Source organism: Abramis brama (assembly GCF_963993115.1).
Source record: "Abramis brama genome assembly, chromosome: 4".
Taxonomy (NCBI): domain Eukaryota; kingdom Metazoa; phylum Chordata; class Actinopteri; order Cypriniformes; family Leuciscidae; genus Abramis; species Abramis brama.
The window spans coordinates 47050344-47070380 of record NC_139966.1 but is presented as its reverse complement, the minus strand read 5'-3'; the positions used below and the strand labels follow the sequence as shown (position 1 = coordinate 47070380).

The 20037-nt window shown below is 37.2% G+C and overlaps 2 protein-coding genes across 2 annotated transcripts; both read right to left on the bottom strand.

Annotated features, from left to right (window-relative positions):
- Positions 1-2923: 2923 nt before the first annotated feature.
- dera (deoxyribose-phosphate aldolase (putative)) lies at positions 2924-10308 on the bottom strand. The gene is made up of 9 exons (XM_084111709.1): positions 10145-10308; positions 9575-9672; positions 9354-9501; positions 7877-7972; positions 7631-7765; positions 6718-6846; positions 3743-3855; positions 3510-3659; positions 2924-3236 (listed from the first exon to the last, which is right to left on the bottom strand). The coding sequence occupies exons 1-9, from the start codon at positions 10173-10175 to the stop codon at positions 3180-3182; spliced, it is 957 nt and encodes a 318-aa protein (XP_083967835.1). The 5' UTR covers positions 10176-10308; the 3' UTR covers positions 2924-3179.
- Positions 10309-10750: 442 nt separating this feature from the next.
- helb (helicase (DNA) B) lies at positions 10751-19914 on the bottom strand. The gene is made up of 13 exons (XM_084111096.1): positions 19608-19914; positions 18380-18733; positions 17471-17700; positions 16321-17358; positions 15577-15754; positions 15331-15472; positions 15004-15140; positions 13691-13775; positions 13536-13595; positions 13206-13425; positions 12927-13073; positions 12207-12839; positions 10751-11611 (listed from the first exon to the last, which is right to left on the bottom strand). The coding sequence occupies exons 1-13, from the start codon at positions 19819-19821 to the stop codon at positions 11480-11482; spliced, it is 3570 nt and encodes a 1189-aa protein (XP_083967222.1). The 5' UTR covers positions 19822-19914; the 3' UTR covers positions 10751-11479.
- Positions 19915-20037: the final 123 nt, after the last annotated feature.

Sequence of the window (20037 nt, the reverse complement as noted above, 5' to 3'; positions counted from 1 at the left end):
TAATCAAATTAGACTGCTAGAACAAATGGATGTGTTCATAAAGATTTGAAAGAAAGAAAATTTGATAAAGGGTGGAAACGAATGCTAAAACTTAACTAGGGCTGGCTGATATAGCACATATTCACAATATATTCACAATACTTTTGCTAGCAATACAAAATACAGAAGACAAACTTCAGTGGCAAAAATGGTGTTAAAGGTTGATAAGTTTCAATAATTTTTGTGAACTCTGATTCAATTTGTTTGCATCAGCATACAATAATATTCAGTCTTCATTTGACTTTTTTTTTATATTAAACGTATATTAAAATACATGTTTCTGTTTATAACTGTTTTACTACATTATATAAAAAAAAACTTCCTGCTGTTCATTTTGTGAAAAACACTGGTAAACTTGTTATTTTTTTAATTCGATTTTAGTACTATATTTTAGTAAAAATCTATATTTTACTATATTTATCTCTTGCCATACAAGAAAGACTGTCCATGAATTTTCAGGGGTGGGTCACCAGGTCTTTCCCCAACCCTCCCCATGACACACACACACACACACACACAGACACAGGCCACTGTGCCACCCTGATAAAATACAAGTATACATAATATACAATAATTTCTTCTTATGCATTAGTCAAATTTGTTTGTTTCAGCTTAAAATACATGATTATAGCATTGTTTTTGTGTTAGACAGGTGGAGAGGACCAAGATTAATAAAACTCACAAATTGTATTTTCCAGCTATACGAGTTCGTAAGAAATACACATGCCTGAAGGAGAGAATGTGATTGAGTAAAAGAGAGGCAAGAGCTAGGAGAAAAGCAGGGAAGAAAGCGAAGGAGAGGAAGTGTTGTCTGTGGAGGGGAGAATCAATCTAAAGGCTAACTCAATCCCTCAGCGTTATCTGGCTTGGTGGCGTGGGCCACGGGTCCAGATTGCAGATGATCTACATGCCTTTATGTAAGTGAAGCTAATCTGTCATGGCCTCGGGGAGCACTGGGGCTCCATCACTCTTACTCAGCCCTGCCAGTGTGGCCTCATAAACCACTACAGTCACTGCTAATGAAACACAGGCACAACACACAGCTGACAATCAGCTGAGCAGCTGATCAATGTGTGTCAGATAGATAAAACTAGATAGAGTCATAGATAGGACAGACAGACAGACAGACAGAAATGAACAGAAAGATAGAAGGATATATGGACAAATGGATACCGTCTATGGATGGACGAACGAACAGAAGGATAGACAGCAGACAGACAGAAAAACAGACAGATGGATGTACTGTATGGACGGACAAACGGACAAGCAGATGGATGGATGGATGGATGGATGGATGGATGGATGGATGGATGGATGGATGGATGGATGGATGGATGGATGGATGGATGGATGGATGGATGGATGGATGGATGGATGGATGGATGGATGGATGGATGGATGGATGGATGGATGGATGGATGGATGGATGGATGGATGGATGGATGGATGGATATGTGGACAAATGGATACTGAATATGGATGGACAAACGAACAGAAAGATAGAAGGATAGACAGACAGACTGATATATGGATGTACTGTATGGACGGACAAACGGACAAGCAGATGGATGGATGGATGGATGGATGGATGGATGGATGGATGGATGGATGGATGGATGGATGGATGGATGGATGGATGGATGGATGGATGGATGGATGGATGGATGGATGGATGGATGGATGGATGGATGGATGGATATGTGGACAAATGGATACTGAATATGGATGGACAAACGAACAGAAAGATAGAAGGATAGACAGACAGACTGATATATAGACAAATGGATTTATGGACAGATGAACAAACAGATGGATGGATGGATGAACGGACGGACGGAAGGAAAAACAGATGGACAAACAAACGGATGGATGGATAGTAGATAGATAGAAATGAAATGAACAGAAGGATAAAAGGATATATGGACAAATGGATACTGCATATGGATGGACGAAGGAATTGATGGATGGATGGATGGATGAACGAATAGATGGACGGAAAAAAACAGATGGATGGATGGATGAATGCTGGATAGACAGAAATGAACAGAAGGATAGAAGGATATATGGACAAATGGATACTGCATATGGATGGACGAACAAACAGAAGGATAGATAAGACAGCAGACAGACGGATGGATGTATGGAAGAACGAATGGACTAGATAGATAGATAGATAGATAGATAGATAGATAGATAGATAGATAGATAGATAGATAGATAGATAGATAGATAGATAGATAGATAGATATTTCAAAAGTTTTTTTTCTGGGCTTTAATCAAGTTCTAAATAATTCTTTTTGAGCATTAATTAGTTCATTCTTCTGGATCCTGCTGCTTGTGGATCTCTTAGGAATGCTAATGCCAGTTCTACCATAGTGCTTATGCAGGTATTATTAAGCTTTTGTGAGAATAGCTTTTACTGCTTCTCTGTGAATACAAATCTAGTTGTGCTCCAGTTTTCCGACTGAATTTACCGAAGTTTCAATCTCGCTCCGCTCGCACCTCTCGGCTCATTCCCCATTCCGCAATTAATTCAGTCATTTATCCTCCATCCCAGTCAAGGGCACGGCCCGAGATCTCTTAATTAAAGAAGAAAGAGGGAGAAGAAAAAGAAAGTTCTCGGTCTTCAAACGAAGCTCTAACTGGCACGCGCTTTTATCTGATCATTTAAACTCTCTTAACCCCTCTTAATTAATCCCAAACACACACTTCTGACATCCAGCGCTTGATTAATGAAATTAGCTCAGCGGAAGTCAAATAACATCAGCCTCGGACAGTGATAGCGTAACCCCAGGTGCAGCTTACGAGATCTGTACGCTTGTCTGAGGAACAACTGCTGCTGGGAATCGCAGATATGAGAAAGTGATGCAAGAGGCCTTTGCGCTGACGTAAAGCGAGCGCTTTTACTTCTGACGGTTCAGGTTGCACCATGTCATCCAGAAATGTTCTTGGGTTTGCATTTTTTCTACAAGATAACTTGAAAAAAGACAATATAATAAAATACATTCTTAGTTTAGGACAGATACTGTGCTTCATTTCACTTCTTTTCTTTATAATTCTTTTCATAATAAACAGGTGTGATGTCTTTCCATTGTCACTGAACAGCTTTCATCGGCCCAAATCTGTGATTTTTTTAAAACTCAGGCCATAGGAAGTTCATGATAGGCGGGATAGCGTCCAGTCACGTAGTGGTAAATCTGTAACAATAAAAATTTTAGATTAAAATAACGTTCAGCTTCAGTAAAACTATATATGAGGACAAAGCTTTGTCAAACGCAGCTGCATTTAGCCTAATACATAAATAAAAGAGCTAATCTATATCCTATTCACCACAGGTGACCTGGGTCACGATGCCGCACTCCCTGAACAGTGTCTGTTTCCAGCCATAATGGATGGTAATTATCACTTTATCACATCTGAAGCCAGAATAGAGCGGTTTTGCGAGTGTGAAACAGTGTTGGTTTAATTACCTGGCGCTCGATGTCAGCTAACAGGCTACTTGCTCCTAGTCTGAAAAGGTGAGGATCAAGCCACTCGTCTCCGAGCTCTTCCTTCATCAGGGTCAGCCACACCACAGACTCCTGCGCTGTACGGATGCCTCCTGCGGGCTTGAAACCCACCTGAGGACCCACAAATGATCAGTCAAACTGGCTGGATGATTCCAGTTAAAGAAGGTGATTTAAGGGTATAATGGGTCCTTTACCTTATGGCCTGTCTTCAAGTAGTAGTCACGGATGGCCCGCACCATTACTATGGCAATGGGGTAAGTGGCATTGACTGACTCCTTGCCGGTTGAAGTTTTGATGAAGTCCGATCCTAGTGGTTAGAAAATACAAAGCCTTTTGACTACTGGCATGAAGTATGGTCCACTTTGATCCTCGTTCAGGCAGAGAAAAGCCAATTTTGGAGGGCATGAAGTAAAAAATGTCAGGGTGATATATATATATATATATATATGTATATATATATATATATATATATGTATATGTATATATGTATATGTATATATATATATATATATATATATATATATATATATATATATATATATATATATATGTATATGTATATATATATGTATATGTATATGTATATGTATATGTATATATATGTATATGTATATGTATATGTGTATATGTATATGTATATGTGTATGTGTATGTGTATATGTATATATGTATAGAAAACCTTTTTAATTATTTGGCATTAACTTTATTAGAATTATTAATTTAATTAAAATATTATTCATTATAAATATTGGAAACTATTTTGTCCAAATTATCCAAAAAGTCATGTGGTGCAACCAACATGCAAATAAATAAAAATAAATAAAATAAAATATATATTGACAAAGGACAATAAGTCTCTTAAAATATCTTTTTATGTACCTTTTTATGGCAATATATCTTTAGTTAAGGTTGTTAAATGTCATGTCATTAATAATTCATGATAATTTGAAAATGACGAAAATGATTAAAGGTCCGTTTACACCAAGGACGATAACTATAACAATAGCAATAAAGATATAGTTCAAAAAATTGTTCTACATATAAAAGAATAGCAGAATCCACACCACAACTATAACAATAACGGCACAGAAAGAAGAACAATAACGTTGAAGTCATTTTTTTTTCCAGCTGATGAATGATAAAACCATTGACAGCCAATCAGAATCCATCCTGCTTTAAAGAGCTGGAACAGAACGATATCATCCGCTGATGTGGACGCTAATATAGTTATTGTTATAGTTATCTTTATAGCTATCATTTTTGGTGTGAACAGGCCTTAAGATGTGTACACTTATTCACATGTATTCAAGGTGCAAGGAAAATATGCTTTTAATTTTTACTTAATGGTTACACCACATGACATTTAGAGTCATGAAGCTAAAACCTTTCTTGAAATCATATACAAGATTTTCAAAAGCATATGACACCAACATGAGAGCACAGAGTACATTTCAACGTGGTTTAATACATCTGCATATTTCAGGTCACACTGGTTAGTATTTTAATTCTTCGTCAATAAAAGCCAAACACTTGCATCTGACACTTGTTTGGCTCAGACTGAAAGGTCAAAGTTCAATTCTTCAAATTCGAAAGTCCAGCACATTTTTAGCACCTCCATTCAGGCACTTCAGAGAGGCGTCAGATTCTGAACCCCGACAGGACATTAGTCGCGAGGGCAGGGGAGGCTAGACAAGAACATATGGTCCCGTCGGCAGGGCTCAGAGGGTGTGCGTTCCTTCATCAATAAGAGCTTTCATTTCTCCCTTCCTCTCCTTCATAGCCAATTACGGTTTATCAGCGTTCCGATAAAAATAGAAGATAAAATGACGTTTCTAATGGATGAACCACAAACTGTGGACCAGCTCTAACCCCCAGCACCCGAGTCCCGCCTGCCCTTCCTCATGTCTAATGACTGTTCATTACCGCACAGAACAAGATGAACATTTTACAGTTCATTAAAGATACGTTCTATGTGTTTTTCCACTCTTTTTCCCACCCCTTCCCCTTTCCTCCGACACTCTTTCACTCTATTGCTCACCCTCTCCCTCAAACTGACATAATCCTTGAGATTCGTTCTGGGGAGTCTTAATTACACGATAATGGATAACGGTTATTAAACGCGGGCGACAGTAATGAAGCTCTATTCATTTGCGGCGGAGCGGGGGGACACTGCCGGAGAGCGTGGGAGTAAAATAGCTCCGGCGTCGCAGATTAATAGGTGAAATTATCATTCAATTTCAGAAACCTCATACGCAATTCATAGGAACAAGGGGAGATTAAGGAATGAGCGCGGCGACAAAAGCAATGCATTTTAATAACGATCCCTATCAGAGCCGCTGACAATTGGGTACAGTAATCGGCTTAATGTGCAATGGCTATTTAAGCATACAGTCACTGGCCTGCTCTGTGTGTGCGTGGGTGTGTGTGTGTGTGTGAGATCTGGATGCTGAGTGCGAAAAGGATGAGCAATGGCGCCACACTCTGGACAAAAGATCAAACTTGCTTAAGGCAAGCATCACTGTTGGTATTGATCATACCAGGGGGTCAGATTTAGCTGGTTAGCATGAGCAGTTAGTCCCTGCTGGTGGATGTTGTTACTGCACAGACACTAAAAAGTGTGCATTCTTCTGAGGCCCTGTCCCAAATGGCACCCTAAACACTACGAGTCCGCACTTTCGTGACGTAACGCGTGCGCATATCGACCGCAAAGGGGGCGCTCGTGAACACCCTACTGACACCTAAAATCACAAATGGGACACACTACGTTCTCATGGACTTAACGGACACGTTCACACGGCAGCCTTTATAAGTCCACAAGACTGAAAGTGCATATGAAGTGTGCCACTTGAGACAGGGCCTGACAAGGGTTGAAAAATTAAACAATACAGAAAAATCAATACATTTAAATAATTATTTAAAATTAATTAGACAATAATGGATAATGATCATTTAAATTATTATATATAATAATAATAAAAAAATAAAAAAAAGATTTTTAAATTAAAATTCATTTTGATATTATTGGAGGGCGTGAAGTGATAGAACTGTCCTATTATCATAATATAGAAAAAAACATTTAATAATAATTATTTTCTAACTTCAGGACTGCAAGCAGTTCTGCGAATTAAAATTAAAAGTTTCCTCTTAGATCTATGCTTAATGTCCTCACCTGCCATCATGGACACCAAGCTGGCCTTGTAAACGTTTGTGAAGGTTCCCAGCTCTCCCACTGCCAGGATGGTCTTCATATGAGCGTCTTCACAGGCCTCTCTGAATTGCCGGATCTCATCGTAGAGGGCTGAGGAGATCATTTAACAATGAGAGACAAAAATGTTCACCAGCTATCAAAGTAGAACTGAAGAAAAACATACTTTGTGTACTTTTATTGTTCTTTTATATAAAGAAGTGTGATGGTTATGGCCATTGTCAGCTGATCAGTTTGGAAGAGCCAAGAACTATTATGCCCTTTCACAAAGTCTTGATTTTGTTTTTGGGGTCTACTAGAAAAGGTTTTCATGCTTGAATGTTCAAAAAACACCTTATTTTTCACATATTTGACATTATTGCAGCACCTCTCTTCCAAGTCTGTCAGTAACGCTCTGTTTAGTTCCTACCTCTATGAAGCCCCTCCTTCCGAGAAGCTCAATGTGCTCTGATTGGCTGGCTGGATCAGTGTGTTGTGATTGGTCAAGCACTTAGCGTTTCGGAAATGTCACAAATGTTTCAACAAACTACTAACGTAATTCAACCAGGCCTTTTTTTGTGCATACCTTGGGGCGGGAATTATTTAAATGAGGAATATTGTGTCATGTACGTTCCTAGAAGAAAACTCAAGACTACAATCGTTTCAGGGAGTTCAGAAACAGTGCTTGCTGATATGGAGAATAACTCTGTTTGGAGTGGACATTGTATCTTTGCAGACCTTTTTCATGCTCAAACAGCAACATCACACACTTAAGAAAGTTGAACTGTAAAAAAGCATAATTAGGACCCCTTTAAACCAACAGAAAACAGTCTGGTTTAAGAGGATTTTTTTGGTAGGAATTGTATCTGCATTCCCTAAGTACCCTGGTTACACACACCTGCCCATTGTCCAGTGAGTGCTAAAGTCCGGTTTATGACAATATCGATCTCTGTAGCACCATCCTTCACAGCCAACCGGACCTCCTCGAGACGGGTCTTCAGTGGCGTCTGTCCAGCAGGGAAACCAGTGGCCACTGAAGCAAAGAGAATGAGGGGAGGTGAGACAATGCGGTTGCACCCTCTCTAGGATGATGTCTATAAAGGATTGAAATGTGTTTAAAGATAAGCAGTTTCAAATGTCTTACCAGATGCAACAGGAAGACTAGAGTTTGCTGCCTTCAGAGACTTTACAGCATCAGCCACCCGTGATGGGTACACACAGACAGCTGCAGTCGTGATTCCTGGAATCACACACGCGCGCACACACACACACACACACACACACACACACACACACACACACACACACACACACACAGTGTTTAAAGTCAAAGAAATCTGTAATTTCATGCAAAGACTCCATTTTAATAAATACATAAAAGTAAATACAGCGCAAAAATGCAAAGAAAACACTTAAGTTCTGTTAACGTCTAATGTTTATTGTGTTACAATTTTTTTATTCAGTAAAAGGTTGAATTTAAGTTGTTAAAGTCACTGATCTCTTCAGCCAGTAACTTTCGGTGAAAAGAGCTTTATCTCCCTCTTGTGGGAGATATACAGTGACACACTTATGTTACTAAAACTGAAAACCATCAATACACTAAAATATAATATATTACATAAAATAATTAACATTTATAAACATTAATAAAATAAAATAATATAATACATAAAATATATACACTATCCATTAAAAGTTTGAGGTCTTTTTAATGTTTTTTAAAGAAGTCTTATTCTCGCCAAGGCTGCATTTATTTGATTAAACATATAGTAAAAAAAAATAGATATTGTGAAATATAATTACAATTTAAAATAAGTGTTTTCTATTTTAGTACATTTAAAATGTAATTATTCCTGGGATGGCAAAACTGCATTTTCAGCAGCCAAGTCTTCATTGTCACATGATCCCTGAAATATGCAGGTTTGGTGCTCAAGATGTTTTATATATATATATATATATATATATATATATATATATATATATATATATATATATATATATATATATATATATATAATTATAAATATTGAAAACAGATGTGCTGCTTAATTTTTTTGTGTAAACTGTGGTAAAATAATTTCGACATTTATTATAAATGTCTTTACTGTCACTTTAATGTCAGTTTAATGCATCCTTGCTGAATAAAATTATTTATTTATCTCAAAAAAGTACAATCCTAATGACCCCAAACATTTGAACAGTAGTGTATTATGATAAAAAAATTAAGGTATAAAATATTATATAATATAATATATAATAATATACTATAAATTTATTATAAAATATAATAAAGATAAATTTACAGACAAAAAAATAAAAAATAAAACTATCTACCACTTTGGGAACAATAATGAGTTTTCAAGACTTTTTTATATTTTTCATTAAGCTGTCATTAAATATACTAGTAATCTGTATGGATCCAAATATCTGGAGTAATTAGTCAATTACTATGATCTAAAATGCTTCTAACAGTAATTTGATTAATGGGTGTAAATGGTTGTGAGTTTATTTTATACTGCAAACTGCAATATGAGTGACGGAAGATATAAGTGCACGGCACCAACAGGGATGATGTGACAAATAAATACGTGTATATGCAAAACTCCTCCAGACAGCGGCACCTTTGTCATGCATGTCCATGCTCTTCAGCAGATCGTGACGGATGGGCTGTGTGGCCTTCATACAGAGTCGATGGACATTGGAAGGTGTGTCGTCACCAGCGAGGGTGGTCAGATCAATGCATGTGACAGCCTTCAGCAACCAGGCAGCCTACAATATCAATGCAGGTCAATAAAGATGGCATCAAGCAATAGGAGTACCATAAATACTGTAAACAGTTTACCTGCCACTGTTTTTTGGCCACTTTGCGTCCCTGGATCTGCTGGGCTCTTTTAAGAACAGCCTGAGTGTTGACTCTGACTTTTGACACCCATTCCAGATCTAAAATAAGGCAAGAATAAATAATAAAGGATGTTTTAAAATCAGTTTAGTCTGGTTATTTCCCTCTGCTCAACTTGTGTCATGAGACACATGGGTCATGTGAAATTCATTAAGGGCATTTTATTTAGAGAGTTTAGAATCAACTGTATAGGTTAAGAAGAAAGAAAACCAGAATTACACTTAAGATTAACTACACAGGCCGTATGAAGGTTGAATTAGCGAGTTTTAACTGGTCAGATTGAGTTAAAGATTAACCACACATAACACGAAGAATATACGTTGTACTTTAACGTTACATGTTCAATGTTCAACGTATAGCTTAAGTTATATCACTATGTTGCTCATTGGTAGCTTGCAAAGAACTTTAATCTCTGTCTTCTGTCCTTTTTAATTAAATGCCTGTCCTATCACGTGAAAAAGTAGCGGTATTAATTAACGTTAAAGGTTTTTTTTTTTTTTTTTACCAACTTACCAAGATGCATTCCTGGATTTCTTGCGGACATGGTGAAATATAACTCACCGGATGAAATTAACTTTTAAAAATCGGGTTGATTTGTCAAGTAGCAGCTCTGCACAGCACACTCACTGACAGCTTTCACGATACTGTCTTCCGGGATTGCTCGTCACTGATACGCCGACGCAGAACACTTCAAGCCAATCATTTCACCGCTACGCAAGGCGTAGAGTGATGACGTTTTTTTGTATTTATTAATGTTCTTATGTTATTGAACATATATATATATATATATATATATATATATATATATATATATATATAGCAGAGGGGTCTTTACCAGTATATTAAAATAGAAATAATCGACTTATTTTGAACAAAAGTAAAAGGTTGTAAGGGCGTAAAACCCTGAATATTTTGATCAATAACACAAAAAGCACTCAATGTGCTGTTTTCATTAACTTTATGGGTATTTTAAATTGATCTACATACAATATATTAAAAGAGATGAAAGCTGCACATTAGATTTGAGAAACAAGATGACATTTAAGATGAGAAACATTGAGTGCATGTTTAATATACATAGATCAAACATGCAAATGAGCTTGAATAAACAAAAAAAGCTGCTATTGTTCAGTCTGATTTATTAGATGATGTGATGTTAGACAACCATCATACTGAGCTTTTGAAATAAACCTGTCACATGCTTCAGGTTTAAAATAAAAAGTGAAATTATGCCAACAATTACAACATCCAGCCAAACCTCAAATGGATTTTGAATTGAGCCTTAACGGTTTTTAAGGTATACTGAATTGTGAAGTCTAGAGTCAAACAATTGCTTCAGCCCTAATAGATACAAACGCTGTGATTCATATTATATAAACGTGGATATTTAAAAAATACTGCATAACATGCTTGTATCTTAACAAGTTTGTCAGGAAAGATAAAAACATAAAAGTGACTTTAAAATGATACGGTAATATACAAGGATGAGTTATGACTTTCATTACAAATATGGTCTACATAAAACATTTTTTTGGATAGATATGGCAAAAATTGCACTTCAGTTTCAGATTTAAGCCTTCTTTTACTCAATTGTTATGATTTAAGAATTATACTTTTCAAAGGATGTCTAGCGGAAATTAGAACTCGCATATCTCTTGCACAGATCCATAATATATTACAAGATATTGTTGTTCTCAAGGGTGAAACTAGGAAATTATTCAAATTATTCATAATTATGTAAAAAGCTAATTCAGGTTTATCCAAATCCTCTGAAAATCCAAATAACATGCACATTTGGACTGATTTAGTTCTTTCCGCCTTGGCATGTTGGGTCTGAGAATGACCCCTCTAAGGCTTTTCAATGTGAGGATATGAATCGTCTCGGAAGAGCTGCCTGCCGTGGGTTTTGGAGCTGGGACTCGTAATGGACAGAAGATTCAGTCTTGAGCTGCACAACGGAGACTCTTCTGGAGTGGTTTTCTGAAACAAGAGGAGAGCACAGAACGTTAAGCACATTCAGCCTAAAACATTCAGTATATGACTTACATTTCCAATAATATCACTGTTGTCTATGGATGGAGTGCCAATTTTGCATATTTTGATCCTAAATGAATTTATAATCATAATATTAATATCTGACACATTCAATTTTTTTTTCTGCACATCCAAGAAGACTTTAATAATAAAACTTCAAAATATAAGTTTTAATAGTAGAGAGAGGAAAGGGGGGAAGAGACTATGAAGGGAAGGAAATGCAGATAAGACAATACTGAGGTGTGATCTACTCAGTGTGATTGTGTCTCGGATGAGGGTGCTAATTTTGCAAGACAGAGTTCAAATGTTAATTTCCAGAAAAGTCTTTTGTTTTCTTAGAGAGAAGCCCTATCTGGGTCCAAACATCTTGACACCAGCTTTGACACTTGGCGTTTTTCATAATGCCATATTGCACCAATAAAGCTTTGAGCTCTGGTATGACATCTTAATGATCAAATATCCAGTAAAATTGTTTTGTGATCAATTACAAAATAGCACATTGTTTGTCAATCATTTCTAAATGTTCTAGTGTATGTGTTACCTTTGGTAGTTTAGTCGGCGTACTGCAGGTGTCCACATGAATCACCCGTTTAGAGCCCCTGCTGCTTTCATTTGGGGAAGAGCTGATCGTCTCTAAAAACATTGCATCTTCAACCTGATTGGATAATTCGGACACATGTTCATTCTGCACCATGCTTGGCTCATCACAACCATCCATGGGCGACCAAGTGTAGGTTTGACTGAATGCCATGTCATCTTGTAAAGAAATATTGGATGTTTGATGTTTTTCTCCATTTTCTTCCTTGTAGAGGTGTCGAATACATGAAGGTTTTGTGCTGGAGAACGACTGGGGGAGGCTGGGGCAATGTGGAGCCACAGGTGTGGACTGTGAAGGCCCGAAACTGTGGTTCACAGGGGTCTCTACTTGACTCTGACTGCAGGCAGACTGAGTCAAAGAGTCTTCAGGACTTTGTTTGGCAACTGTTGTTTTGACGAACCAGCACAATCGTGTGTTACGTGGGGTGATCCATTTCTTGATGGCTCCTTCTATGTCACTCTCTGTACCCACCACGTACACTCGCTTCTGACCGCGTGTCACTGCAGTGTATACATGCTGCCAGTTTTGAGCAATGCTGTCTCCAAGAACGTACACAATAGTTTCAGACTCTGAGCCCTGAAGCGAGAAAACAAATAAGCAATTTGCATGAAGCAGAGACAAACGCTGTGAACAGGGCCGTAGATGAACAAAGAGCATCAATACCTGAAAGGTGTGAATGGTTCTTGCCCAAGCATGCCGCAGTTTACACTCTCTCTGTAGTTCTCTGTAGTCACACTTCACCACGCGCCCATTTACATCATCTAGTGTCAGGTAGCGCCTCTTTTTTCCTCCCTCAACATTCTCAACATCCTGGGATTGGTGTACAATTACAAGGACAAGTTAAAACCAACTCAGGTTAAGCATTTTGAATTTAAAAGCATAAAAAGAATTTTGAGATTATCAATAAATGCATAAATAAACCGATAAATACAACTCCAGTACATTATCAATAAAGAAAATTTCCCCATTGCACAGGCGCTCTTTCTTCTCCTTCGCCTGTTCGTCTCGTCTCTGTTTTCCACCATTATCATGGGAAGATCTGGCATAATCATGTGAAGCTCCGACAGTCACATCTCTCCTCTTCTCGTGGTCTAAGACATAGCCATTCTTAGTGCAGCAAACTTTATCCTTTGTTTGAAAGTTGAATTTCTTTTTGGGAGTCCTGTAATTAATTACACTAAATATTAAAACAGAAATAAACTTCTAAAAAGGCAACCTATGGAAGTGGAATAAAATAAAGTGTCATGCTTATTTATTTGTAAGAAAACTAACTTTGTAATATGCAGAGAATAATGCTTGCAGCAAAGCTCATTGATCAACTCGCAGTCTTTCCTGTGAACAATAAAAACAACAACTTTAGCAAACTCAGCATTTTCTTAAAAAGATTGACATCTCAGCATAGAGTGACAAAGCTAAATCGGTCTTACCTCCTGAAAGCCACAAATTGTGACAATTTATCACTTTCCAGTCCAGGACCTTCCTTAAGTAAGAAGTTAACGGCATTCTGGAGGCCTAAGCAGCACCAGAAATTAGACATATACCATTTTGTTTGACAGTTATTTGGTGCCTCAACAATGAATTTGATTTGTAATTAGGTTTTTATTCATAATTTACCATATCGGTATTGGCCGATATATGTTCATTTTTAATGTTCTCATTATCGGCCCAATATATATATATATTTTTTTACCTATATATATTGAAGCCGATAAATAATGGATTATTTCCTTCAGCTGAGACATTTCAGATGCGTACTGTTCGCCATGATGGTTTTGAATTTTGAAACATGATTGAAATCAATTAAAAAAAGAAATATATAGTCTGTCATATAGGCTACATTAAATTATAATAAGAAGATCATTATAAGTGTGTGCTTGGGACATGGCTTTTAATAGTGAGACTTTTATTTTTGTAATCAGGCTCTCAAAAATTATATAAAAACTTGGATTTTGATTTATCGGCCAATATGTCGGTTATCGGCTTTCAAATATAAAGAATTATAGGTTAGCGGTATCGGCCAAAATTTTCATATCGCTGTGCCAAAAAGTTGCACTAAGGTGCTTATGGGGGAGTAAAATGTATTGTAGGTGGCTGTGTAGCCACCCAAAGTATCAAATGAGTCACAGACAACAGTAAAGTGTATTTTCAGGAAATCCTGCAGTACAATAGACACACAGGAGCCCACACAAATGTCCTGAGGACAATTCAGTGATTGGTTTCCTTTTGATCAGTGTGTTTCTTTTGTTATTCAGATTGTCTGGGCCTTCAAGTTCACAGTTTTACTGCAAAGAATGTGCTTCTGCAGCACAGTGACAGAGAAAACACCTCACATAATTCTTCTCTTCCTGGATTCAAGCGCGCAGCCATCTTTAGAATATTGTCTTCCGTTTTTGCGGTCGCTCTGTATGTCTCTATGGCATCGCTGTCGAGGAGTAATTAGCTGGTGAAGTGGATTTTCTTATTGTAAAGTTAACAAAAGTTATCATGAGGATTGTAATGTTTAAAGCAGGAGTCTTAACAAATGTCAGTAGACCGGGAAGATTTTAAACGAGCCGTTCATTCATAAATACGCAAGATCACTGTGAAAATACAGACCGGAAGACAAAAGACAACGAGCGCAGCGCTGAAAAGGGGCGGGGCTACATAAGGTCTATACAAGTGTTGTGAAAAGAATAAAGTACATTTTTTAAAAGTAAATTACAATTAAATTTTTTCACATATTTCATTACTGCTCACTTACCAAAAGAGTAATTTTCCCCACTGATTTTGACAAATATAAACCTTTTGTCAGATGGCACTGTGGAGGGTCTCGCCATTTTTATGGTGGCATCAAACTCCAAAGGACTGTAAAGTTTTTGTTTACCCATCTCTGCAATGCTGAAATATTATGGAAATAAAAGCAGTATGATTAATCATCATAATGTCATTAGGATTGAGAAACACCATCAACATTTTTACAAATTACATATTTGTACATAAAAACATATACACACAGCCAACAAACCAATAAGGAACCAAGGAACTAAGTTCCTCATCAAACATTACAGAGTACAAGCTATCTGCTCACAGTCCAGCGTTTCTGACGATGAGCTCAGACTCGGCACGATGGTTGGTCTTCATCTCAATGGCCCACTGGACCTTCTTGAGGCCTTCAAACAGATCGTACAGCGTGTTTCCAGGCTCAATGCTGGGCAGCTGCCTCACATCTCCTGCAGACACAAAATACAAAATTTAAAACTGCAGAATATGTCGCTGATAAATACATTGCAAATAAACCCTAAATGAGAAACTATTATGCATGCAATATGTCTACCCAAAATAATGAACTTCTGGAGGTCTGCATGTTTGGTAAGCATGCTGAGAACGGAGTGAAGGATCTGAACAGACACCAGGCTCCCTTCATCGACCACCAGCACCCGCACCTTTGAGAACTTCCAATCCTGAGGATTTCCACTGGGATCTTTTTCTGTATTCATGAAACTCCATAAAACCTGAAGAAAGGGGGATGGGGTTAACCATGCAAATATGTGTGTAATTAAAAAAAGGTAACAATAGCAACTGAAACATCTATATTGGCTAAAATCGAAATGAACAGTTTGGAAGACATATTGGAAAACAGAAACAATCAACACTGACAAAGCTTTAATTTAATGTGACTCATTTATTGTTAATCAAGTGTAATATGAAGTATGAAATATTATGTAATGCTCTGTGAAGTTATGTAAATGTAACTCTTGTTTAAGCCATGTAATGCTGTTATGAAATATTATGTAAAGTTAAGACATTACATTCAGAAATGTTATGTAATGTACAGTGAAGTTATGAAATGTTATGTGATGTCTAAGTCATGCAATGCTATGAAATATGTAAAGTTGTCATGTTTGCGTTTTTTAATGTTATGTAAAGTTGTGAAATTAAAGGTTATGTAATGTCATGTAAAATTATGTTATGAAATGCTATGTAGTGTAAAGTTGTGTTTCAGTTATGTAACATTACATTGCATAACATTACATTATGAAATGTAGTATAATGTAAAGTTATGTTATGTGAACTATACCTGGTGCATAGTATAAGCAGTGAAGCCGGTTCTCTTTTTAAGAAGTGAAGAAGCTCTCCCTGTAGGAGCAGTTAGAAGAACTTCCACAGGCTTTTCATCACTGTCACTAGCCTCACTTTTTTTCTTCTCCTCGTGTACGTCTGACAGCAGCCCATTACCGGACCCCTGAGAGTCATTCTGAAAGACCTCACAGGCCTTCAGCACCTCTTCCCTGTCACTTGTCTGTTGCTCCATGGCTGCCTTAAACACCAGGCTGACCACTGTAGTCTTTCCACAACCTCCCTTCCCACTGATCACAGTTACTGGGTTGGCGCACATCATTTCTGCTGCTCGCACCTGATCGGGGTCCAACTCTATAGTAGACGGATCGATATCCATGTAGGTGGAGTCATCTGAGTCGTCGGAGTCTGAAGTGTGACTTTCCTCTTTAATAGTGAGCTTTGTAATTTCAGGTGAATCACAACGTGTTGCCGTTCCTCCATTGTGGACCATGCTTGAAGTATCAGGCTGGGCGAAATCAAGAAGCATCTGCTCACACCCGGCCCCCTGATCTATGTCATTTTGGGCTGCTGAAATTGATATTTTTGCATCAGCCTTAGATTTCCTCATACTGCGTTTTTCACAAGCCTTTGCTCTTAATCGATCCAACTGCGCTTTGCGAAGAACCTTCCTCACATCCAAGTGGATCTTCCAGGGTTCTACCTCAACCAAGCTCCTCAAGCATTCGGCAATGCCTTTCTCATAGCCGAAGAGGTTCCTAATTGCCACCTTTTCGACCTCCCTAATCAGCACCCCCTGTTTCTCAAGAAAATGCAAAGCATTCCAGGCACCCTCATCTCCGGTCTCAGGCGATATCTTATCCTGCAACATCTGCCGGTCGGCATACGTGCTGCCAGTGGCTCTGCAGTGTCTTTTCAGTTCCGCATACATGAGCAAGGAGTCACGCTGGAGCACCGGGATACTAGAAAATAAATTACAGTCTTTGAAGGCCTCCACTTTCGCTTCACACCGGATCAGATGCAATTCTTTAATCATAATCTGTTGAAAAAAAGTGGGAAAATATTAATTAAAGGATTTCAAATAGTGAAGGAAATAATGTGAGCTTTAGATTTAGAAACCAAACAACAAGTGTCCTGGGAAGTAATCTTACATGGTTGAAGCCCAACTTCCATACATCAGTCTTAATGAGCTCCTCAAGTTTGGCCAATACATTTGTATTGTTCTGCTCTTGTGCAGTAGGATCATCTTTTTCGGAAGTTCCCGGCAAGTGTTTCATTCTTCCTTTGCTGATTATCTCCATAAACTGACCCGGCAGTAATGTTGGCAAGTATTTCATGATTGCAGGGTACAAGCTGGCGACTTTCACGTGTGTCCAAGCGACTGTGTTTAAAAAGACAATTAACAAGAACAAGGTTTGTGATTATGATTTCGGTATCATTATTTTAATCATATGTATATGTGCAAAAATATATTTTAGATTTAGATTAGGTTAAGGCTTAGGAAATTACCAGCATTTGTGACGTTTTCTGTAGCTATGTTTCCATCCACCAATTTTATGTGCATTTTGGGATATTGCATTAAAAATATCCGGATGGAAATGCCAAGATGCGCATAAATTCTAAAAATGTGAGTAAAAAACGTATGCAGTCAATTGAGGCGGATACATTATTAATACGAAAAGACGACATGCGCATAAACTACGAAGGAAACACATTTACACTAACAAAGAAAAGTAATCATATGCTTCCCAAATTGCAGAGACTTCCATTTTTATTACAGATATTTTGCGCCAATTTCCCAGAAAGTGAAGATTCTTTTTCTCATCGGATGGAAATGCTGCATTATTCGCAATGTTTTATGCTATATTCTAATTCTGCACATAAATTAAATTCACCACTTTGGATGGAAACATAGCTTGTATCTTTGTTTTACGATAAAACATATTTTTCAAAATGTTGCTAAATATAATATTCTACCAAAAATCACTTCAAAAGCAACTCTGATATTGTTTTATGTGTTATGCATATTATACAACTAGACATGCTATACATTTTCCAACCTGAGAAATTGACATGTGCCTTGAGCTGTTCAGCCACAACTTTATTCTCAGGCGATGAATCTTCAAACTCCTGCAGGACGTCCAGCACATTGACAAGCTCCACATGTCTGTCCTCGGGCAACCACTGCTTGAACTTTGTAACGAAGTCAGGATGTGCTTTACATGCTTTAAGAAAAAGAGACACAAGTGACTGTCCCTCTGATCTCAGATTGGTGCGGAGGCTGTAGGAGGGATAGCCTTTGACGAAAGCTTTGCGTTGGCCATGGCGAACTTTGCAGGTTACTTCCCACCAGGGATCACAGAGGAGAAAACGGCCCTCAACCCGGTACGTCTTTTTACCGGCCATGAATGACACTGCAAAAGAAAATAAGACATGCATGAAACATTAATAGTTCGGTCCATAAACAAAGAAGTATGTCTATAAACAAAAACAAAAAGTTAACTGTTAAAATAAGCTTTATGTCTCCTGTAGGAGTGAGAAACAATGGCTAGTTGATTTTAATTGAAACAGTGTAAACTGTAAAAATGGTTTGACATAGTGTGAACTGTACTAACCATGATTGTTTTTACTAACAACGATGTAATATATAAATATGATTATTTTTCCTTGTTAGTGTAAACAGGTTATTTAGTAACTATGTAAACAGGCTTACTTCAAAAGTATTACTTTTACTTGTAACAGTACATTGTAAACAGGCTTCCTCTGTAACTTCTGACAATGAAAATTAAATATCGTTTCATATGGGTAAGAGATGTTCAAATTTAAAAAAAAAAAAAAAAATCATAAAATGATATAGCTTTTACATGATAATTTTAATTTAAAACTCAAAAACAATTTAAGAAAAGAAATTACAATTTAAGAAAACATTATGCTTGAAGTTGGAAAAATGTCCTCCAAAAAATAAATTAAAAATTTAAAAACATAAATATAAAACACTTTCGACATGTAGTACAAAAAAATGTAAGCCTATTCAAATGTTATGTTTTTATTTAGGCCTATTCAAATGTTATGTTTTAATTTCACTTTTCAGTGACCCTACGTAAAACGTAAACAATCAATGGATACTTTGTTTCATACCAAATGCAATGCAAAACTATGTTTACTTGCTGAGTGTGTCTGATGTGAGTCTGCTGTTACTGCAATTTTAGATCTGCTAACTTTGTGTTCATAAAACCAAAAGATAACCAAAGGATAAAACATGTTTGGTAAAATATAATGTTATTTTACCTTCTTTTGACGCTGGCACGGAAGATTTAAATACGTTTGCCCCAGATGAGACAGAGTCCATCTCTTTCATGTCAAGAAATTCAGGCTGTATTTCCTCCTCTTCTTCATCTTCACTTCCTGAAACATCATCTTGGTTTGACTGGACAACCTTACCTTCTGGTAAAATGTAACCAATTATGGTTTTTAATCCGGCGGAGGGACTTTGCAGCGCCATGTTTACTCAAACGGACTGTTTGAAGATGTGTCAACAGTTCGCGAGCGCGGTTCAATTTTGGACTCGTGAGTCATGACTGTAAACATGATCAACAACAGCCAATCACACAACACCAAAATAAAAGTCCGTTCAGTTTATGTGCTGCTTCCTGTCAATGGAATCACTAGTAAAGGGAACTGTCGCACCTAATTATATACTAATTACATCATTTATTGT